Below are 25209 nucleotides of genomic sequence, written 5' to 3'. Positions count from 1 at the left end.
CTTTTAGGATCTTGTCTGTATTTAAAGGAAACATGTAAATCCTTTTGTTCAATAATTAGCTATGATGATCTATCACACCCATCTCTGCGTGATGATGAAGTGGAGCAAATCCAAAGACAAGACCCAGCTTTCCGGCTGGGCGCAGTGCCTCACACCTGTAATCCCAGCATTTTTGGAGCCCATGGCAGGAGAATCACTTGAACCCTAGAGCCTGGATGACATAACAATACTTCATCTCTACCAAACAAATTAAAAAATTAGTCTGGCATGCTGGTATGCACCTCTAGTCTCACCTACTTGGTAGGAGGATCACTTAAGCCTGGGAGGTCAACGCTGCAGTGAGCTATGATTGTGCCACTGCACTCCAGCCTAGGTGACAGAACAAGACCCTGTCTGAAATAAATATAGGAAAATTTAAAAAATTTTTGCTTTTAAAGACACAGGTTTCCCTCTAGCATGTAGAGTATGGCAGAAAGAGTAAAGATGTAGCCAAGTGACTAGCACAATGCAGGAAATACCCCAGGATACCTTGTGCATAGTTTCCAAAGTACATCACCTTATCCGCCAGAAACATTTTTTGAGGCAAAAACCATTAACATAATTTTGGCATTTTTTATTAGTACATTACCTTCTGCAGAGTATGTTCAATTAATTCTTAAAGAATGAATCTACTTAAATATAGCTTCATTAGGTTGATTCATTTTTTGTTATTATACCTCTCTCAAATCTTCCCCTTTTACTACTTTTAAGGAACATAGCAATTATGTAAAGTGGGCCACAGGAACACAATAGAACCTCTTTGTATCATTAGACCTTTGAGAATAAGGTTAGCATGAGTAGATGAAGCTTTATTGTAATTTAGTTGTCATATACCCAGAAAGACATAACCTGCTCTGTGTTCTAATTCATGTAATAAAAGGGTCATGTAGGTAATGACAGGATTCTTTAAATTTAATTTAGGTCTCAACTCAAAAGCTGTTTTTTCTTAAATGAAATTAGATAGTTCATTTGCTTCTAAATGCCCTTTTAAATTCATATAAACAAATGGACAGCATTTATCATCCTGCCATACTTTTCATGTATACATAAAAACATCACTATGCTGTGCAAAAGTGGTTCCCAAATACATCTTAGAAGTTGCTCTGACTCATGCTTAGTTATCATTTCAGACCTTTAATAGACATACGGCCAGCTTTTATTCACCTTACTCTAAATATATTCTATGCATGTAGTACATATATACACATATACAAATGTGTTAGTATACATACGTGTGTATTTGACATCATGAGAGAGAGAGAGCGCGCGCGAGAGAGAATGCGCTAGTGAGCACCATGAGCACTTATTTTCCTTTGGCTTTCACTAGAGGTCTATTCCAAATTCACTTGCCAAGTAACTTTTCCTGAAGCAATTCTTATTCTCCTATTTTAAGCAGATATGTATTCCAGTAGAAAACATGTAACTCCTAAAAATAATTCTGGTGAGGAAAATTTAATATTCACTATGATAGCTAGCTACTGAGATGCTAAGTAACATAATTCTCTCTCTCCATTCCCCGTCTACTTGTCATCACCAGGTAATTTCTAGGGAAATTTCTTCAACATTTAGTAATATCCTAATAATATTTTCAATTCCAAAACCCTGGTTTCTATTTTTCATTTTGCTTATAATATCTGAAATAGTTAAAAAAAAAAAAAAGGCAAAAATATATTTTTATAAAAGTTGATAGAGAAATAGTTTACTCCTAAGCAGCATCTCTAAGTCAATAAACTTATTCTAATGTCTATAAATTTAAAATAAGTGCTTTAGATAATCGTTGTATAATTTGGCCTTCACTGTTTCTGGTGGGGACATGTGGGCGATATGAGAGGGAGAAAACAAAAATATCTTGCTCACTAAATACATACAGTATAATCTCCCAGTGACAACATTAATGCATTCCAGAAACGCACGGGGTAATAAAAAAAGATAACACTTGCATTTAAAAAGGAAAAAAAATCTACATACTAATCACCAAGAGTTATTGGATAAAAAACAAGATTCAGAGTCAGAGACCTTGATTTGTGTCTGGGACTGCACAAATTAGTTATTAGGTCATTTGATCTCACCGGAACTTGAATTGCAAAACTGGAATAACACTTCCAGCCTCTCAAGGTTGCTGAGAGGGTTAAATGGGTTAGGTATCTTCATTTTCTAGCACAATGGTTCTCAAACTTGGCTGCACAATGGACCCACCTACATTTAAGAAAATACTGAGGCCTAGGTGTCACTTTCAGAGTTTCTGATTTAATTGGTTTGTGAGGATTTTTAAAAATCTCCCCAAGAGATTCTAAAGTACAGTCAATTTTGAGAACGACCGGTCTCATATAATGCCTAGCACACCGTAAGTATTCAGTTAGACTTAATGATACACCTTCACTGGAACTTTATAAACTCTAATATACACCTAAAAGCTGCTACCTAGGTCAATCACATTTATGTAAACTCAAGGTCTCAGGATCAGTGAATATATAACATATCTTAAAAGCAGTCCATAAGTTTAGCAATAAGTGTTTCAAATTTAAATCCCTGTTATATTTTTGCTTTCTTTTATCAAAGAGGAAAATTCCTCATGAAAGAAAACAAAAATTATCTTTTACTTTATATTTTTTACTGAGATACAATTTACATAAGAAAATGCACAAATAGAAGTGAATAGAATTTTACATATATACACACACACCTCTGTCTGTCTGGGTTTCTCTCTCAAGGAGCCACCAACACAGACTAAGATATAGGATAGGAAAATATAACTACAAAGTAAAAATTAAATATTAGACCAGACATGGTGGTTCATGTCTATAGTTTCAGCTACTTGGGAGCCTGAGGTGATAGGATCACCTGATCCTGGGAGGTCAAGGCTGGAGTGAGCCACGATCATGCTACTGCATTCCAGCCTGGGTGACAGTGAGATTCTGTCTCAAAAAATAATAATAATAATTAAATATTAAATGTCTTATATATGTCCCATAAATGTTCCTGTAATTTCAGTTTATCTCTGGGTTTTCCTAAATATCTTACAGGGGATGTTTACTTTTGCACAGTTAAGACAGTCAAACTTTCTTAACAAGAAAAGGGAACAAGATGAGAAAAAAGATGAGAAAAACCTTCAGCAGAAATAGCTATATCAAAGGAGGAGATATAAAATTAATATAAACAAATGAGCAATTTGAGAAAACAGACTTAAAAGAAATATCTACAATGAGTCACAAGACAGTCAACAACACTTACTGGGCACCCCCTGTGTACTCAGTGCTACATATAGAAATGGTGAGCAGATTAAAGAAATACCATATGAGGCCCTCAGACACCAATAACTTAAAAATGAAATAAGTCCAACTAAACAACAGCAAAGATGCCCTAAATGCACTCTAGGAAAAAAAAAACTCTACATTAACTGAATGCTTATCTAGTTGCAGAAATTATGCCAAATGTTTTATATATATAATCCCCTAACAAATACTATCCTTTTTTGAATAGAACCCTAAAATAATTCATAAACATTTATAGAAATGACCAAATAACTTCACTCAATAACAAACCCAAACCACAAAACCATGTCCCAATGCTCACTTGTGTTCCTGCACAGCTTTCCGCCCGTACAAGTGTCAGCAGCAACTGGACTCAACATCATCTACTGAAAGCTTCCTTCGCACTTTTGTTTGTTGCCTTGCAGGCAACATATATGGGAGAATCACTGTGGTTTAGAAAAATTAGTCCAAAAAAGGTCATAAAAATGTGATTGACACTACAATTAAATTTTTTTTTAATGATTAACAAAAACATGAGAAGAGAGAACTATGTGAAATTCTGAACTCTTTTTTCTTTGGCACATAGAAATTAAATATAAAAGGCCTTATTACAAATATGTATTTCTACTTTAAAAAGGTTAAATTATTATTCATAAAAATTTGAAGAAAAAGTTACTCATTAAAAACAAAATTATCTGTGGATTTTTAAAAATTTTACTATACTTGTTCTCTGAAACAATAAATGTAGAAAAAAAAGTTCTCCACCAAAGGAAGTTAAAAAATTTTAGTTGATTTTTTAAAAAAATTTCCAAAATTTCTAACCTAGCATTTAAAACATTAAATGTAAGAGTTATAATTATTAAAATATATGCACATATACATATTAAAGAGTGGGAATGCATATGTCAGCCAAGCAAGCCTACTGGTAGATTAGCCAACCAAACAATAAAACCAAAAGTTGCTTTCAAGTCACAATCCGAATAACCTACTCTCAAATATGAACTTGGGTAAATATTAAGCATCATCGACTCTGTCAAAATTTTAAATTTATGTTGCGGTAAACCTATCAATCACCATATACTGATAAAGAAAATTCCCTGAAATAAATTTGCCAAAATAATTTTCCTAGCTATGGGTTTTGACAAATACTAGCTAAAAAAACTATTTGGACATAGTATCTCAAACAGAGTTTAGAAATATTAAAATCAAATGTAGCACATTATTTAAAAATTATCTTAAATTTGATCTAAACTTAAAACATAAACTTAAAAAATTTATAGACAAAAACACAAGAAAAAAAAATATTTGGGAACAAAAGTTAGGCCACAGGATTAGATATGACATCAAAGCACAATCCATAGATTTAGTATACATATATGTATATCAAAAAATTTGACTTCATCAAAAATTAAAAACTTTTGCTCTGTGAAAGATCCTATTAAGGGGATGAAAACGCAAGCCACAGACTGGGAGAAAATATTTGCAAGTCACATATTCAGCAAAAAGACATATCTAGCATATACAAAGAACCCTCTAAACTCAATAGTAAGAAACAATCCAGTCATGAGATGGAAAAAAGTTTTAAACTCATTACCAAAGAGGGTACACGAATGGCAAATAGACACAAAAAAATGTTCAACAACATTATCTATTAGGAAAACGCAAATTAAAGCTATGATGAGCTACCACTACACACCTAAATTTTAAAATACTGGTAAATACCAAGTACAGACAAAAATGTGGAGAAACTGGCTGTCTCATATGTGGCTGCAAATATAATGTGAATGCAAAATGGTGAATGCCACCCTGGGAAACAATTTGGCACTGCCATATAGAAGTAAACATACACATAATGTATGACCCAGTAATCTACTCCTAGGTATTTGCACAAGAGTAGTGAAAATGTATATTCACAAAAACCTCTACATGAATGTTTATGGCTGCTTTCTTCATAGACCCAAACTGGAAACAACCCAAATGTGCTCCCATGGGAGAAAAAATAAAAAACTATGATGCATCCATACAACAGAAAACTACTCAGCAATAAAAAGCAGCCAAGTTTTGATACATTCAACTCAGATGGATCTCAAAGGCATTATGCTGACTGAGAAAAGAAAGTCTCAAGGAGTTACATACTGTATGGTTCTGCTTATGTAAGAGTCTCAAAGGGACAAACTTCAGGTCACAGAAAATAGATCAATGGCAGCCAAATTTGGAGGCATGATGAGACTATTAAAGTTAACATAAGAGAGTTTCTTTGTGGTGGTGAAGAGTTCTGTACTCTGATAATGAATGGTGCAGTTACATAAATCTACACATGTGGCAAAATTTCATAGAACTACAAACCTGAATCAACAAACATAATGATTACAGAATGCATGTAAAAAGCTGATGAAATCAAAAAAAGGTCTGTACCTGTGTTAATAGCATTAGTATTGATGTCACTTTCTTGGTTTTGACAACATACTACCATTATATATGATATTATAATTGGGGGAAAGCTAGGAGAAGGGCACAGAGAAACTTTCTGCACTATTTCTGTAACTTCTTTCAAAGCAAACTAGTAAAAAAAAATAAAAGTTACAATAAAACTGTATCTAAGGTAGTGATTCTCAAAATTTGGTAGATATTAGAATCACCTATGGAACTTGTTTATAAAAAGGTTTGCTTGGATGGCCCTACTTTGTGCCTATTTAAAGTAAACCTGCATACGGGGTCCAGGTAATATATGTTGATAATCTAGCACATTACAGGTTGAAACCACTGAACTAAAATAAAGGCAAAGATATTAGAAAAAATTATGATCCCCATCAATAACTCTTGTTCTATTTAACGGCTAATTACTAAAGAAGTCCTATGCACACAGGACCTCCTTCACAGACTATATAACTGAGTCAAGAGGCTGCCACAGATACAGCAAAAGAAATGCAATGACGATATGGATCTATTTAATAATGCAAATATTGGCCAGACACGGTGGCTCATGGCTGTAATCCCAGCACTTTGGGAGGCCGAGGCGGGCAGATCACCTGAGGTCGGGAGTTTGAAACCAGCCTGACTCACATGGAGAAACCCTGTCTCTACCAAAAATACAAAATTAGCTGGGTGAGGTGGCGCACATACCTGTAATACTAGTTACTCGGTAGGCTGAGGCAGGAGAATCACTTGAACCTAGGAGACAGAGGTTGCGGTGAGCCAAGCTCGCATCATTGCACTAGAGCCTGGGTAACAAGAACGAAACTCCGTCCCCCAAAAAAAAACAACAACGAATACTGTTTGTCATAACACACTTGATATATCAATACAGCAGTGAAAACACTGACCTAAGGAAAAAACCCATGCTATGAAAACAAAGGTGTGCAGGGAAAATACATCCTCAATAAGACACTGGTGTCACATATTTAAATGTCTATTAGAGGCCTTTATCTATGCTTTTATATGAAATAATTATTGTTGACAAATCATAGACAAAAATAAGCATCAAGTTATTTGATTTAAAAGTTTCCTTTGCTCGATATAACTCATGAAAAGATCAACCTAAATATTACTCCATATACAACATAGTAAGTTAAAACCCAGTAAGTTTCCAAATCTTCACTCAAATTCTCTCCTCACAGGATATCCACAGGAACATCCAGGTGTACAATTTTCACATTTATATTAGGCAGCTCTGTGCCAAGTACCTACCAGGCCCCTTTTACCTTTTCTCAGCAAAGATTGAATCACAGTTTTCCCACTATCTCCCAGCCATCTCATTATAAGAGAAGTAGCAACGCAACTAGAGAATAAATCAAGTCTTACAACGTCATTTCTGAAAGGTTGCTAATCTCTAAATTAAACAGTTGCTGTAACCTCTGAAATGCTAGCTCACTTGCTCTTCGCTCTGTGGAAAAATAAGTTCTTTTGGATGAAAAATTATAGTCATTATGTGATTATGCTCAAATAGTTCAGCTGATTAATACTGGCCTCAAGTGAATCCATAATTATAGGCTTAATCCTTCCTTATAGGGCTGTTTAACCTGACCATGCTCTTTTGCCACAGGTGACAGTGCCAACCACTGAGCCAGAAAAAAAGTGAGTGTCACTGGGCAAAATAAAAGTCAACTGAGCATGTGTGTTTGAAGGAGGACAAGTCTACGACAACTCAAAGTACTTTCACTGTAAGTTTGGCCAGTAGTAGCATCTACTGTACCATAGATGAAACAATCCAATATACAGTGTCCTGCACCAACCAGGAGAGGTAGTGGGGAATTGGAAAGAGTGCTGCATTACAAGACAGTATACTTCAGTTCTAGTATCAATCCAACATATACTGAGCTGAGTCTCAGCTGTCTCATTTAATCAATATATTAAATGTATAGTGTATTATACGAGAACAAACTAGCTAGCCTGGTAAAAGTATCTGATCATCTTAAAAAGTTTGCATTATTAAAAACAGTATAAGGCAAGGGTGAACAAACTATGACCTACAGGCCAAGTTAAGCCTATCATCCTTTTCTGTTTGAGACGGAGTCTCGCTCTGTTACCCAGGCTGGAGTGCAGTGGTGCGATCTTGGCTCACTGCAAGCTCCGCTTCCTGGGTTCACGCCATTCTCCTGCCTCAGCCTCCCAAGTAGCTGGGACTACAGGCACCCGCCACCACGCCCGGCTAATTTTTTGTATTTTTAGTAGAGACAGGGTTTCGCCGTGTTAGTCAGGGTGGTCTAGATCTCCTGACCTCGTGATCCGCCCGCCTCGGCTTCCCAAAGTGCTGGGATTACAGGCATGAGCCACTGTGCCTGGCCGCCTATCATCCTTTTTTTTTTAAAAAAAAGTTTTGCTGGAACACGAACATGCTCATTTGTTTACATATAATCTATGAGTGCTTTCACACAATAACAGAGTTGAGTAGTTGTAACAGAGACCTTAGAGCCTAAAAGTCTAAAATGTTTACTGTCTGGCCACTTACAGGAAAAGCTCACTGATTCCTGGCATAAAGGGTCGCGTTTCCAATAACTATACAATTTTAAAATCCTTAGTTTTATGCAAAAATATACTTCGTACGTATCAGGTATGAAAAAAATGTTTTTTTTCTTTTTGTTTGAGAAAAAAATGTAAAAAATTTGCCTACGCACTATAGGTATGGCTGGGAAAACAAGCACTCTCATACCTTTCTGGTGGCAGACCAAAATGGAGGAATTTTTCCCTATAGAGAAATATTTAGCAATAACTAACACAATCAAATACGTAGTTACCCTTTGGCCCAATAATCCTACTACCAGGAAGTTATCCCAAAGACACACTCGCTTATGGCTTATGCAAAAGGTTAGTTCTTGCAGCATTTTTGAAAACAAAAGATAAGAAACAAACCAAATATCCATGAATATTAGACTACATCAAATTATGGTACATTCACTTGATAAAGTATTATGCAATCATGAAAAGGAATGAAAAAGATCGTATACATTCATGACTGGCAAATGAAATGAAGAAAATAAGTGCTTTTAGTATAATATCTTTTGATAAGAAGTAGATGGGGTTCTATATGGAATATAATAGAAACAATGTCAAGATAAAAATAAAAATGATTATCTATGTGGGAGAAAAGGAATAGGAATGAAAGTTAGATTTCTACAAATGTATCTTAAAATTTTGCCTTTAAACATTAAATGTTTTTAAATAACAGCTTTTCTTTTTCTTTTTGTTTGAGACAGGGTCTCGCTCCATCATCCAGGCTGGAGTGCAGAAGCGTAATTGTTGGAGCCTCAAGCTATTGGCTCAAGAGATCCTCCTGCCTCAGCCTCCAGAGTAGCTGATACTACAGGCAAGTGCCACCACATCTGGCTATTTTTTTTGTTTTTTGTAGTAGAGATGGGGTCTCACTATGTTTATCAGGGTGGTCTTGAACTGTTGGCCTCAAGCAATCCTCCTGCCTTGGCCTTCCAAAGTGTTGGGATTACCAGGTGTGAGCCACCACACCCAGCTAGCTTTTCTTTTTTATATGCTCCTAATATGATATATTCTAAAGACAAAAACACTAAAAATTTTAAAACTGTAACCAGTTGTCTATTAGTAGTTATTTAACATAGTATTTTGAAACTATGTTGTTCATATAATTATAAAATAAATACCTAAATGTATACTATTAGGAGTCAATATTTTCTGAATGAGAAGAGATAAATATAAAATTGGAGTTAAATAAAAATGCTGTAACTTTAAATTTGATTGAATATATTAGTATGAACATGATTTTCTTCTTTCGAAAGTGCATATTATCCAGCTGTCCACTTGACAGTCATCACCCAGTAGCAAAGAGCATGTACCTATGGTCTGAAAATATATTTTCCACCAAAGGAACCAGGGTTCCTTGAAAAAATGGCTGAGTCCAGGTGTGGGCCAAAAAAGCATATGAGACCTTTCTGGCAAACAGAATGTTTTAGGATCAGAGAGGTTATCACAGACTATGGAGGTCATGGCAAAATGACTCAGCAGGCAACTGGAAGGGCCTCTTTCTGGCCTAAGATGGGATAATTTGAATACTAAAAGAATGACTACATTGTATAGAAACATAACATTTATTTTAAAAATCCATAAGTTATTAATAATAAACTAAATAGTCACTATGAAGGACGCTAGGGTAGGACATCTCTTAGCACCCTGAAAATGTAGGGAAAGAATCAATCAAGCATTTATACTGCCTGAAATACAGTTCATACAGAAATAAAACATTTGACGAACAAGGGTTTCCTTTAAAGAATTCTAGCTAGTAAAATACAGAAGGAATAAAATAATTAGAAAATTATTGGTTTCAATGTTTGCTCAAAAACAGTATTAAGCAACCATTCATCAACGAACTCTAAGCCATGAGGTGAGAATTTAACTGGGAATATAATAAATGGATGAGATGGACACCACCTGAATCCACTTTTCAAATTTAGCATCACTAAATACTGGACAGACATTATGTGCTTCATGACATGTTGCAACGGAACACACACAACACCACATATGAAGTACTCTTACCTAAAACATTTAATATGACTCTAACCAAAAAATTAAGTAGATTGAAAAACAATATAAACACAATCACAAGAATGTAATTAGCAAGATCCTGAATTTGTGATAGTCTACAAGATCAATAATCCAATTTAACTAACAAATCAAAATGTAGGAACAAAGAGAAGGGAGTGGGAAAGAACCCATATAGAATAAGAGATTTAAGTGACATAATCACCAAATGTTAGATACACTAATGCCATAAAAAGTATTTTTTAAATTTCCTTATCAGTTACAGATATATTATAAAATATTTATGAGTAAAATGGCTATGTGTGGATTTTCTTGAGATGAATAAAGGGGACAAAATGGAGATAGCTAAAGCAAAATTGGCAAAGCGTTTGTGACTTTTAAAGCTGGGTGAAAAGTGAGTAATGAATACTCCTTTTGTGTTTGAAAATTACTAATGTAAAACAATAAAAAATCTTATGCTCTACGATATACATGAACAAAACAATAATTGAAACATAGAAACAAAAGCAATTACTAAAGCTAATCAAAAATACATTTAGGAACAGTGACTTAAATGAAGGTCACTTTTGCCTTTTCATCTGTAAAATGAAGGGCTGTCTGGAAGATCTCTGAAGTTCTTTTCATTCTACTATTTCTTATTTGTCCTTTAAATAAGCCAAGATCATAATTTTTTCTAATATATCTGCTCTAACCCTAATGGACCCCAGCCTCAAGCACCCAGTAGAGTGTTTTCTGTCTCTATATATTTGCTTTTTGGAGATTTCATATACAAGGAATCATGCAATATGTGTTCTCCTGAATGGCTTCTTCCGCTGTTGTAGCAAATATCCATACTTTGTTACTTTTTATTCCCTAATAGAATGCCATTGTATGAATAGACTACATTTTATTTACCCATTCACCAATTAATATATGATTGAGTTGCTTCCACTATTTGGCTATTATGAATAACACTGCTATGAACACTCACATACAAGTCTTTGCATATACCTTTTTTTGCATGTGATATGGGTTGGTTCCCTGTCCCTGCTCCAATCTCATGTTGAATTGTAATCCCCGTTGTTGGAGATGGAGCCAGGTGAGAGGTGATTGAATCATGGGGGTGGATTTCCCCTCAGTGCCATTCTTGCAATAGTGAGTTCTTGTGAGATCTGGTCATTTAAAAGTATGTGGCACCTCCTCCCTTTTGCTCTTCCTCCTGCTCCAGCAATGTGAAGTGCTGGTTCCCCTTTGCCTTCTGCCATGATTCTAAGTTTCCTCAGACTTCCCTGGAATCTGAGCAAATCCCAGCATCATGCTTCCTGTATAGCCTACAGAGTCATGAGCCAATTAAACCTCTTTTCTTTATAAATTACCCAGTCTCAGGTATTTCTTTATAGCAGTGAGAGAACGAACTAATACAGTATGTCATTGTTGTTAAGACTTCACAGCATAGATACATAACATGTTCCTAGTACTCTCTGATTCCTCCTGCTTTCCTCCATTCACGTGGAAATAGTTTAAAGCCACTGGCATTTAAAATTATAAGTTACTCATGAAAGATCAACAGATATTCAAGAACTATAAGCCACACCTATATTACACAAAACACAGACTCGGACACAAAATTAATTATCCAAGAAATATTTTGATTATGATTAAAACAGTTGAAGAACCATAAGCCTCTGCTTTTTCATTAAGCCATTCTTCCTTCAACTACAGATCAATGGGTTAGTATAAATGTTGAGTATATCATAAGGATAATGAATAAACTAACATATTCAATAAAGAAAGATGTAGTTGGTACAATGAAGACAGCATAACTGTGTTTAACTCATGTACTGGTTTCACTACCGAAAACCAGAGAGGGATGGAATTCTGCTCCAAGTGATGCTTATGCAACAATGGGCCGTTCAAAAGTGTACTTTCAAATTCAAACATAAAACTGCATGAATGATTTTTAATTTTTTTCTCACATAATTAAATAAGTTCATTTTTTGGAAAAATCACTAGAGTTTTAAAACATATAGATAGAAGATATACTAGCATTATCTTATGGAAAATAGTTTGGGATTAATGATTTAGAAAAATGATCGAAAAGGGAGGCAAGTATAACAAAATTCTGTAATATTTCTAGTCAGTAGGTTACAAAAAGGTCAGGTAAAGTGGGAAATCAAAAGTTCACATAACCTCAAACATTCTAACTTAAAATGCACAGATGCAAATTCATTCACTGCTCTTTGATGTAGAGTGAAAGCTCTTTTTTGCAAATGCACCCACTGATGGGATTTTCATCCTATCCTTCTTGCATACACAGCATACAAAGGCTTGCCTTTGATGTTTTCCTTTTCTACGTAGATCAAATATTTCAATACATCTGCAAAATAATTTATATGTAAATTCATTTATTTCATATTTTTACTTCATTATTTTAGTAGTCTCATTCGATTATAATTCAATAGCATAATTTTTTGGTTAGGGTAGGTAGCTCACCAAAGATTCTTTCTGAAGTATTTAATTTTGCTTTTATGGAAACAGCTCTTCCTGTTTTTGCATTGTATGTATATAATATTTTCAAAATTACATTATTAAAATAAGCAATTGTAAAAACAGGCCTCAACAGGTTAAGTAAAACAAAATTGTGAAGAAATATAACTGGCATGAGCAGGTGAACTAGAAATTACCCTACTGGTCCTAGCCCCAAACAGTGCAAAGAACAGACATTCAGCATGTATGACTGAGGGATTGGAGATCTTATTTGAACAAGTTTGTGACTGAAGTTTAAGAACTTCTACAGATTACTAGATACAGGAATGATGGGGAACTTTGATACATACACTGACAAACCTTTAAGAAATCATGACCTGAAACTTGATTTTTTTTTTTTTTTTTTTTTTTTAGTTTATCCAAACACGTGCAGGCCAAGCAAAAGCAACCACCTGCTACTCCTTAATTTATTACACAATTTGGAAGAAAGGCAGTAGAAAATGAGAAGACTGTGGATAGATCACATGCACCAGAAACAATACAAATGATTCTCTCAATAAAATAATAATCTAAGCCAAGCTTGTTCAACCTGTGGCCTGAGGGCCACATGCAGCCCAGGATGACTTTGAATGTGGCCCAACACAAATTCGTAAACTTTCTTAAAACATGAGGTGTGTTTTTTTTTTTTTTTTTTTTTTTAGCTTATCAGCTATTGTTAGCATTCATATATTTTATGTGTGGCCCGAGACAATTCTTCTTCTTCCAGTGTGGCCCACGAAAGCCAAAAGATTGGACACCTTTGAGTTAAGATAGAAATACAGAAAGCAAAGCTTTCCAGAAACCATTTTTACTCATCTACAGAAATAATCCCTCTTATCTGGGCAAGAAATGATCCAGAACCATCTTATGTCTACTAGTTAAATGCCTCCTATCATCTATCCCTTAGTAAATAATTTGATAAAAAGAAATTTTAAAAATCTGCAAATCTTACTAGTGTCATCAGAATTGAAAAATCACAATTAAATTTAAAGATAAGTAATATGTATTGACAAATGACATTTCTAAAAATCTCTGAGAAAGCACTGGCCTTCCTATTTCCTTAACTATTTTTAGGCATATTTTTATTGCAAGCACACAATGGCACACTAAGCAAAGAAATCTGTTTACACACTAAATGTTTCCATATAAGCAACAATATGCAAATGGTTTATTGTAAATGTTCACAATTCTCAGTTATTAATTCAGATTAGCAAGTTCATATCAGTGAATGGAAGCTGACTGAGTCCAGGCACCTTAACTCTCTGGTTTAAAGCTGTGTCTTGAAGCATCTAGAATATTTGCTGGAACAAAGAAGATGCTCAATAAAACATGGTTGAATGATTTCTCTTTCAGATACACACATACTGTATTATGTGTTCAAATGTTTTCCTAATTTTGAAAAAAAAAAAAAATCTCATTTCTTAAAAGCATGCTGGGTGAGAATTTTTAATGTATTTAGTGTGAAATAACAGTTCCTTTCAGCATTTGACCCTGATTCATAGAAAACAAGAACCTGCACAAAGAATAAATTATCCTCAGCCATTCAACAACCAGGCTGTCTTCCAGCAATATATAAAAATAACCAAGCTGTAGGGTTGCTAAACATCTATATTCCACGAAAATCATTTTCTTCTTCCCATCTATCGTACAGACATTTGCCTTTTACTTTCAGACTGGTGGTTTGACAACTCTACCAAATAAGTCATTTTATATATATTCTCCCCATCAGTAAATAAGAATATATTTTATATTCCTGTTTGTGAAAAAGGTCAAATTACAGATTAATTAAAATGAGCTCATTTAAGAGTAATTGGGACGGACACGGTGGCTCATGCCTGTAACCCCAACACTTTGGGCGGCCAAGGGAGGCAGATCACTTAAGCTCAGGAGTTCGAGACCAGCCTGAGCAACATAGTTAGATCCTCTCTCAATTTCAAAAATAGTAATTGCACGGAGTTAAAAGAAGCAATGCACGGGAAATAACTCTAAACCAGGAAGTGAAGAAACTTTAGTTTTGCCACATGCACCCCTCCTAGAGCAAGCATTTATTAAGCACCTATGCTGGCTATGGGTAAAGAAATAAGTACAATTCCTGTATTTAAAGAACCAACAGTTTATTACTTGACAATATTAATCAACTACACATACACATAAAAAGTCTCAAATGTTACCTTGTTCTCCCTTTCCCTTTAGGTGTCTTTGGTCAACAAATGAGCACTTTTGAAATACCCATAAAAACATAAATAATAGAATTTACTAAGGTACAATGTGCAGGAGACTATATATGAATTAAACTAATTATTACCACAACACTGTGAGTTGTTGTTTTGTGTATAATTTACAGGACGAGGCATAAATTCCTGAGAAGGGAGTTAACTTGTCCTCAGTCAGTAAACAGCAGACCTAGGTTTAAAACCCAGAGAAGTTCATTTCAAAGACCCATTTCTTTCTCCTCTGCCATTCTGTTACTGTATGCCCTATCTGTGTGCCCAGCACCACTGAAACACCAATCTAAGATCTTAAAATTCTATTTAGAGTACAGATTGAAACAAACAAACAAAAAAAACCCACACACACAATACATTATGCGAACCTATCTAATAAATAGTTCCTCTGAAATGACATCTACTAAAAGAAACACTAACTTATTAAAAGAAAAGCATTAGCTATATGCATACTAAAGACTAATTCATTATAATTATGCCTTCATGATCTGTAAAACTATATTAAATCTTTTAAAACAAAGGAAAAATACCCATATTCTGAAAAGTAAACAATGTTTTCATCTGCCTCGTTTAAACAAACAAAAATACTACTCCTGGCCCTCCCAACTACCATCACATTCAGTACCACAGAAAGGTATCTGATTTAATGTATAAACACTGTAAAATCCATTGCAATTCTTCCTCCCAGAAACAAGAAAAGGAAATGAGAAAGAAATATACGGTAGTCTCATTTATACAAACTTTCCCTGAGGAAATAGGTGGACCTAGAAACAAAGGCGTATATAACACGCCAAGTAATGGTGGCGGTTAGTACTTAGCAATGTCTTAGCAAAGACTTTGTTCAAAAATAGCCATTGAATATTAAAGCCATTAAAACAATTTTTATAGCACAAGAATTTTGGTATTATAGGTGTGGTCCAGTTATTATGAATGTCAAGATACAGAAGCTAAAGCCCTAATTTATACATTTACTTTTTGATCCTAAAATAAAAATAAGATATTTTTATTGTACTGATCTCACAAAAAGATCCTTATGTTCTATATTTTGTCCTCAATTTCATAAGCACCACTTATGTTACTCTTACAATATTTTCTTAATTGCGTTCTACCACTATTCTTATAAAAAGTTAGAAAATATAAAAATTTTATCTCAAAAGCAAAACTAATTTTATATCACTGAGATCATTGCTTATATTTATGAATTTGATGAGATACCTATAATGTATGTGCACTTTAAGAAACCACAGATGACGTTGACCAACCACCTAAGTTTTTTACGTCAACAGTATGACACTTTGAAAATCATCTTTAATAATTCTAAACAAAACAAAAAACACACATGTAACGCGTAATCAATTTGATATTCCATCCAAATATTTTGTTGTTTAAACAACAGGGTATCATTATTTTCTAGAGTTTCTTATTAGAAAAAAAAAATTGTGTACAGTTTCAGTTCAGGCACTACAGCATGATTAGAGTACTCCTATTAGACAAAACATAAACTCAAACTTAAGTATATTTTGCAAAACGTGAAAATCTTTAACAAACAAGTGACCTCAACTGAATTATAAATGGGCTTCTCCACATGACCTGGGAGTTTCATGACATAATTGACAACAGGCTGAAGTTAAAAAAAAAATGCGTCAGTACAAGACACACTATTTTGAATAGATGGAGACAGGTTTAGAAAGCACTAGTTACTAATTGTACATCACCACATACATGGTTTATATGCCAACTACTGCATGTGTCTTTGTAAATTACTATCTACTTTCCTTTGACAAGAATAAATTGTGATAAGGCATCTAAACATTCCAAGTTATAGCTATATAACTTCAAAATTCTACAGAAGAGTCATCCAGTTCTAAAGATCATTGCATAATTATTTCAAACATGAAAATGGAATATAATTATACTCTTAATATTGAATGTATAATGAGTTTGTGTTAAACAATTCTGTTACTCACCTTAGTTTTTTCCTTTTCCATATGGTTCAGTAATTTGCTTTCTAAAGAACATAGGGAGTAAACAAGACACCGAAAGGTACCTTCTCCTCTTCCTTATTAATGACATCATTAAGTTTGCCTATGTATAGTCTCAATCATCTGACCTCATGCCCTACATGAATAAGGGGATTTGTTTAGCTGTTAATCCTCACAGTGTGTGGTTAGCAGCCATAAACCAGTGACAGATAGTAACTTGATACTATCTTTTTTATTTTTAAAATAAAACATGGCGAGATTGCAGTTTGTGCTGGTCTGGTTTATGTCAACCTTAAATATGATCAAGTTTCTTTATCGGCAAAATTTGGAAAATGTAAATCTCATGTATTTATTTCTAAGGGAAATTTACATTTGAATTATATAAGTTAGATTTCTACAAGGTATTTAGAAACACAGCCCTTGTTTTACAAAAAAATACAACCAATGATTCTATTGACTATTTTTCGCATTTTATATACATTTTATAATAGCAAGTAGATTTATAATTTGAACATTTGGAATCTCTCCTAAGTATATGTATTATTTCTTCTTTCATTCTGTAAAGATTTTAATTAATCTTATCATTTCTTCTAAGAAGACTTCTTTAAATACTAATTAGCTCTGTTAGAAGCAATACTTTATACCACAAGACAATGTTAACTCAATTTTTTCTTTTAAGCCACCAAACTTTCAACACAAACCATTTGGAGTTTCAATTAAAGGATGCATTTGGCTATCCACAGATATTCTATACCACAATTTTATCTTACATAAAAAGACTAATTCTCACATTCATCTAATGTTACATAATACCAGACATCTATTTAAGGGATGAAGTTAATGCAGTCCTTAATAAAAGAATAATGTTTTAGCACACACAGAAAGTACAGTACTGTAAGCAAGGAGATGAGTCAAGTTGCATTATTCAGTTAGTTTAGCAAAGTTATATGTAATCGTGTACCAGCCAACTTAGAATGTCCACGAGCAACCTTCTTATTCAAGGTTCATGCTGACACAGTTAATATTACACTCAAGGTGTGCTCTAAGGGTCATGTACTAAAGGATTCTTTATTTTTTTAATTTAATGCAGGTAAATTGACTAACTGCAATTGTTACTAGCAAGAGGGTTGTTAACACAGAGATGCCTATGCCAGGGGAAAGAGTACAGGGGAAAGAGTGCCAATCTAGAGATCAAAATGCTTCATTCTAGTTTGAATTTCTGTCCAGTACCCGAAGAAAATACCTAAAGTTAGCTTCATAGGGTTCTCATATTTTAAATGATAGAGATTATTCCTTGTAAAAGCTAAAGCCCTAGATTAGTGTAATTTATCATATTGTTTACTGAAGTATTTACCATAATTTGAAAGGAACTTCACCATGTCTTAAGGAAGTGTTTCCAGTAAGAACATAATGAACAGCAGTAGTTAATAATGTATACACACAGAGTTTAATGGATTAAGCATTATATTTAAAAAAAATTTTCCCTAATATGCATGTACATTTAATCATTGCATATACATTTAATGCGTTAAGAAAAAAAATTACATAATTTACTCTCCAAAACATCAATTCACAAAAACATAACTATTTCAGTTTTTTCTACAAAAATGCTGACAGAGAAAAAGAGTCCTCAGACATATTAAAATGTGTAAGGGTAATAGTAGTTTGAGAGAAAATATTAGATATTTTTAAAGCAAAAGATTAGGAAAGGTTAAATTATTTTAAAAGTTTTACACAACATATTTACTTACAATTGTTCCAGAAAGTCTCTATAAAACAGTAGTTCCTTTAGCGCTTTACTTTTAGAGGATGCTGAACCAACTGCCCTGCTCTCTTACTAACTCAACTGTTTATCATGTATGCGTAAGCGCCAGGCACTTCTTACCTCTGGCAAATATGTAAAAGAAGGAATTCACTGGTCTTATCAAATCATTCTGGGAATAATCATGCTAACATTTTCATAGGGTCTTTTTCTGAAGAGAACGTGTTTTACACAATAAAAATTACAAAAATAAAAAGCAGCTCCTTATCAAGCAATTTTAAAACTGGAGAATCCAATTTTTTGTTTCCTTTATAAAGTTATAAATGCAGATTCTCAATATATACAAAATATTTTAATTCATCATTTGATCTTATGGCTAAGAAGCACATCTGTATAATATTTTTTTAAACCTTAAAATTACTTGTAGGATGATAGTTTGAAGAAAGCTGAGTATATAAAAATAAAATTCGGATAAAAAAGCAGGCATTTAATTTTGTAAAAAGAACCAGGTAAACTTCCTGGCAGATGCCCTAAAATTTCTCCCAATGGGTCCAGAGCAAACATCATTTTCTACCATGGAAACCTCAATTCAGCCAGTAGAAGCTGGCATTTCAGTCTCATGGCTTCACTTCTACTAACGTTCTACTGTGAGGGCCCTGATGTGAAAGAAGAAGACTTGAAACACCTAGATTTTATAGTCAGTCTTCTTCTAAATCAAAGTGCATCTTTGCAGCAATTCTGATATTTCCAGAATGTTCAAAATCAAACACAGACTATTCTGAGTGACAGAAACTTTGATACAAAATTACATGTCCCATTACTTTCACTGACAGAAGCATTATTTCTTCCTCCATGTGTGCAATACTGACTGATAAGGTTATAGCTCAGAATATCACAAGAACTGTCACTGGCATTTGCTTTCTAGCCTTGACTGTCTCTTATACAGCTCTGCGTACTTTGTACCTACATCTCTCTCCACAACAAAACATTTTTAAGAAGGTGTTCAGAAGAGTAAGTAAGCTTTAATGCACAGCATGAGGACTGTGGCTAATAATATTGTACTGTATACTGGAAACTGGAAATTTGCTAAGAGTAGTTTTCAAGTGCCTGTACCATTTTTTCAAAAAAAAAAAAAAAAAGGTAACTGTGCGAGGAGATACATTTTTTAATCTGCTTGACTGCAATAATTATCTCAATATGTATATGTTTATCATAACATCATGTTGTACACCTTAAATATATATACAATAATAACTTCAAAAAACAAGATGTTCAGGTTAGCACGGCAGTACATGCTGTAGTTCTAGCTACTAGGGAGGCTGAGGTAGGAAAATTGCTTAAGCCCAGCTGTTTGAGGTTGCAGTGAGCTGTGACTGTGCCACTGTACTCCAGCCTCGGTAACAGGAAGAAACTCTGCCTCTTAAAAAAAAAAAAAAATGCATTCATAGTTTCTACTTCTTTACCTCATAGCCTCTCATGAGTCCAATTCCATCTGGCAACCATCCCCAACCCCACCCAGACTGTCTCATATCTTCATTAACACCAATGCCCCTCATGCTGCTCCAGATACTGAAGAACAGGATTCTTACTGGAATCTTATCTTGCTTGATTTCTTCATGGCACTCTAAACGTTTCATGTTGCCAATCCTGAAATCTTTCCTACATGCAATACATTCTGTTTTTGTCTCTGTTGTCCTGCTGGTAGTTTGTTTTGTTTTGTTTTGTGTTTTTAAAACGGAGTCTCATTCTGTCACCCAGGTTGGAGTGCAGTGGTGTGACTTCGGCTCACTGTAACCTCCACCTCCCAGGTTCAAGCAATTCTCCTGCCTCAGCTTCCTGAGTAGCTGGGATTACAGCTATGTGCCACCATGCCCAGCTAATTTCTGTATTTTTAGTAGAGACAGGGTTTCACCATGTTGGCCTCACACTCCTGACCTCAAGTGATCCCCTAGCCTTGGCTTCCCAAAGTGCTGAGATTACAGCCGTGAGCTATGGCACCTGGCCCCTGGTGATAGTCGTTAGTGTCCAAGTACTTCCTCCTCGTATGCCCTCAAAGATACCCCAAGTTGCATAATCAATTATATGGGATCATCCTACTTGGGGGTCTTACTACCCATATTTTAAAATCTCTTGGGTGCCTATTTTTCATCTCAAACTTGATAATGTCAAAAGTGAACTTTTCACCCCTCCTCCCTTAGTCTCCCCCACCTCAATAACAGCCCCAATATAGTCCAAAATCTAAGAATTCATCTTGGTTCATTCCTGTCTTTCCCTCACTTCCATTTTCAATCCGAAAAAGATGCTGAATTCATGTACTTCATCTACACTACAACAACCCTCCCCCAGTCCAATTCAACCCCCCATCCTCTCCCACTCCACCCTGACAGTCTCCCTGCCTCTGCTCTCAGGAGGCATTCCAATCTCTTCCACAAAACTTCCATGTCACCATCTTAAAATGTAAACTATCAATTCATTCTGTTTTAAATCTTCCAAACGCTTCCCATGGCCCTTAGAATAAATTTCAAACTCCTCATCCTGGTAAAGGAAGCCCCAAACTGCAGCGCTATCTAGTTCTCATGGCCCCTTCATCAGCCCACTGCGTTCCAGCAACACTGGCTTTTTCTAGGTCTGGTATATACAAGCACCCCCAGTCTTAGAGGCTTTGCCACTACTGTTCCCTGGACCTAGAATGCTTTTCCTCACTCATATCCCTGTTTAAATGTTTCCTTCTCATAAAGATTCTTAGTCAAGTCTATGGTAGCATACCAATTGCTATCCCATCACCCTATTTTAATTATCTTCAAAACATTTATCACTTTTTTTTTTAATTTATTTTGTCTGGCTGCCCCCCCCCCACCCCCCACCAACCTGGTTCTCCCTCAGAATCTAAACTCTGAGAAGAGACACCTTGTCAGTCTTCTCCTGATGCCTATAACAGGGGCTGGCACTTGACAAGCAATCATTAAGTCTCTGCTATCAAATAAGTGAATCAGTTATGAGGAACACTTTTCTTTTTAATTCAACAACTATTTATATAAATTGTGATTAAGTGTTCTTGGAACAACATTATGATTAACATATATAAAAAGGGTAACACTATTAGCCCTTGGGGAAAAAACACAAAAATAATTACGATCAATATTTAATGTTTAAAAATAAACTTATTGTTTTGGAATAATTTTAGATTTACAGAAAATTAGTAAAGTGACTAAAGACAGTTCCCATATATACTTTACCAAGTTTCCTTTAATGTTAACATCTTATATAACAATGTACCTTTGGCAAAACTAATACTAAAATTAGTGATTATTAACTCAACTCCAGACTATATTTGGATTTCAAGAGTTTATCCACTAATGTCTTTTACATGTTCCATGATCTAATCCAGAATACCATATGTCATTTAGTACAAGTTTAATTTTGAATTGTAGCTTGATTTTTTTTTTTTTTTTCAAAATGTCTTTTCAGTTCTGTATCTGGCATATACAAACCTTACTATTGGTCTTAACTTATTTAAAAAGAAGTAATTTGACCCAATATAAAAGAAATAATATGCCAGGAAAAACAAAAATTCACTAAATCATGAGTTACACACACACACACACACACACACACACACACACACACACTACTGTTAAAGACAGAATGACTACTACAGTATAATCCAAGATTCTTTTTTAGATTTTCTTTGCATACCTTCCTAAGGATGCTGCCCTAAGCTTCTCCTGAAACGTTCTGTATATGCACCTATGCACCTGAGGATTCCAGGCAGCACTAAGGGAGAGCGACACAGGAATGCTGCTATATACCTAAATGCAGATAACAGCAAGAATGCTCACAATGATCCTTCTTAGGAAAAATAAGAACATAATCTTCTAAACCAAGATAAATGAAATTCATGAATAATAAGCTTAATATTAGCTTGATTTCCGAAAGCAACTTTTAAAGAGTGTAAAACAACTTCCTTAAGACAGGCATCACTGAGGCACAATAGAAATGAAATGGGTCAAGTGTAAAAGAAACTGGCATAGGGGTACCTGCAGCGAGCTGGAGAAAAGGCTAGCAATAGTACAGGCTATTCAGATCTAGCTAATTAATACTCTGGGAAAAGAGAATTTGTGTTAGGAAGTTTTCCAGTTTTTCAGAACACATAAGAACTCTGAATTTTTATGTAAAATTTTCTATGTTGTCAAATAATTTGCCCTGCTAAACACAGCATTCTATGTGGCCTTGGGAGAATGGCACTGAAAACAAAGTACATGGCTACATCTCACCGTTGTCTGTTCCTATGCGTAGTGGCCAAGAGTTGCCAGCAACAGCCACAAAAAGATAATTCTGGCGCTTGTAATAGGATGGTTCTAATAGGAATAGCCTCAGATACATGAGAAAAGCAGAGACTGATCAGGAGAAACTTACTCAACATTGACTGAGCCTTTATGACATGGAGGATTGCAAGGCACTGAAGGAATAAAATGCCAGCTCAGAGAGTGGGTGTGTCAGAAAGAGTTATACTTGGGAGGAATAGCAAATGAAAGGGGAGAAAAGAGGTCTTAATGCTCCAAAGAAAATAACTTGTCAGCCCAGCACAGTGGCTCATGCCTATAATCCCAACACTTTGGGAGGTGGGGGCGGGCAGATCACTTGAGGTTAGGAGTTCAAGACCAGCCTGGCCAACATGGCAAAACCATGTCTCTACTAAAACTACAAAACTTAGCCAGGGTGGTGGCATGTGCCTCTAGTCCCAGCTACTCAAGAGGCTGAGGCATAAGAGTTGCTTGAACCCAGGAGGCAGAGGTTGCATTGAGCTGAGATCATGCCACTGCACTCTAGCCTGGGCGACAGAGTGAGTGAGACAAAAAAGACAACTTTCCAAGCAAGGCCTTGTAGGCCATACTGAATTTAGGTTATCTAAAATCAGTAAAACAGGGAGTCATATGATCTTATTTGCATATGGAGATATCATTATAATGAAAATAGAAGGGACTGATTAAAGGGTTAAGACCAGGGACAAGCAGACCAATTAAATGATCAATAATCCAGGTAAAAATTGCCAAGACCTGGTAGCACTGGGAAGAGAGGTAAGGAAATGGGTTGAGGAGACATTTAAGTGATAGGATCAGCAAAATTTAGTGACCGAGCCACAGGTTAACAAAAGGGGAGGGGGAAGACCAGGAGAAATCCCAGTGTATGACTACGATAATTCAGTAAATGATGAGACCAACCACAAGTAGGATAGAAATTACAGAAGGAAGACAAAACTTCACAGGAAATGAGTCATTCAGGATTTTTGAATTTGAGAGTCATATTGGAAACATCGTCTTTATATTTTGCAGTCTCCAAATGAGATCAATTGCTTGTGGTTTTTTTTGTTTTTTTTTTCTTTTGTTTTGTTTTTGTTTTTCTATCCAAATTACTTTCCTATTCCTAAGTAGGGGTAGGGAAATTTGGTCTTTTCTTACATTCTAAGTGGAAAAGTGATCCAAACATGTAAATATTACCCTAGATCACAGGCTCTCTAATGAGAAAGGATAAACAGTACAAATCATGACAAAGTCACCATCTTTGCCTGGGAAATTTTCAGCAAAACTGTCCTGCTATCTCTTGATAAGTTGAAAGAATCTGGGCTATCCCTGCCTTCTATTTTCCCAACAGGAAAAGCCAGGGAAGTTCCTTGCTCCCTTCAGCCTTGAGAACAATATTAAAGAGCCTTCACCAACACTGATGAGGTCTTGAATCCCTCGGAGAATTCCATGTAAACTTCAGGAGATGCAGGGTTCTTCCTCCTTGCTCTTAATGACCTGTCCTGTCCTGCCCTGCCCTGCCCCACCCATGCCATTTCCCAGAACACAGAGCCTATTTCCACAGGACACTTCCCAGCCTCCCACAGACTCTCAGGCCCAGGCAGGACAGTCACCTTACAGCAGGGACATTCTCTCTGAGTCTCTTGACCAAAAAGTCCCCTTTTAGCTCCTCCAAACAGAGACCACAGAGACTAGGGCCTTCCTTCAGGTCTTTTTTCATCAGCCTCTGTCTCAGTAACTGAGTCTAGAGGGAAAGGGAAGACTTAAGATGACAGCACTCCACACGTTTAGACCAAACATTAAAGGGAGGGTAGGGAACGTGCAGGTATGAGACACGGATCAGGCCTCCATCTGCGGGAATGTTTGCATATTGCACTCAGAGCCGAGATGAGGCCTAATGAGAAAAAGGTTTGCCTCATGAATTTTAAAATATTTTTAAAGTATGATATGATTTACTTTTATTTCTTTTATAGCTTAGATAAATAATGATGTCACTCTGCTGTCCTACAATTCAAGCAAAGTGTTACTTTTGCTTAAATGTGAGGTAGTCTAGCAACACAGAGCTGACTACCTGGTATTCCCATTAGTTGTCTGTGTGACCTAGAGCAAATTAACTTATCCTCATTCTCCTAAATC

The 25209-nt window shown here is 35.3% G+C and overlaps 1 protein-coding gene across 1 annotated transcript in view; it reads right to left on the bottom strand.

Moving 5' to 3' along the window:
- Positions 1-24815, bottom strand: part of COBLL1 (cordon-bleu WH2 repeat protein-like 1) — a 100006-nt gene extending 75191 nt beyond the window's left edge. Inside the window, exon 1 of the mRNA XM_011990995.1 lies at positions 24687-24815. Within this exon, the coding sequence (XP_011846385.1) occupies positions 24687-24793 (107 nt within the window). The 5' untranslated portion in view covers positions 24794-24815. The remainder of the gene's footprint in view (positions 1-24686) is intronic.
- Positions 24816-25209: the final 394 nt, after the last annotated feature.

Source organism: Mandrillus leucophaeus, unplaced genomic scaffold, assembly GCF_000951045.1.
Source record: "Mandrillus leucophaeus isolate KB7577 unplaced genomic scaffold, Mleu.le_1.0 Scaffold389, whole genome shotgun sequence".
NCBI lineage: Eukaryota > Metazoa > Chordata > Mammalia > Primates > Cercopithecidae > Mandrillus > Mandrillus leucophaeus.
The sequence above is the reverse complement of the archived record's forward strand: the minus strand, read 5'-3'. Positions and strand labels throughout refer to the sequence as shown.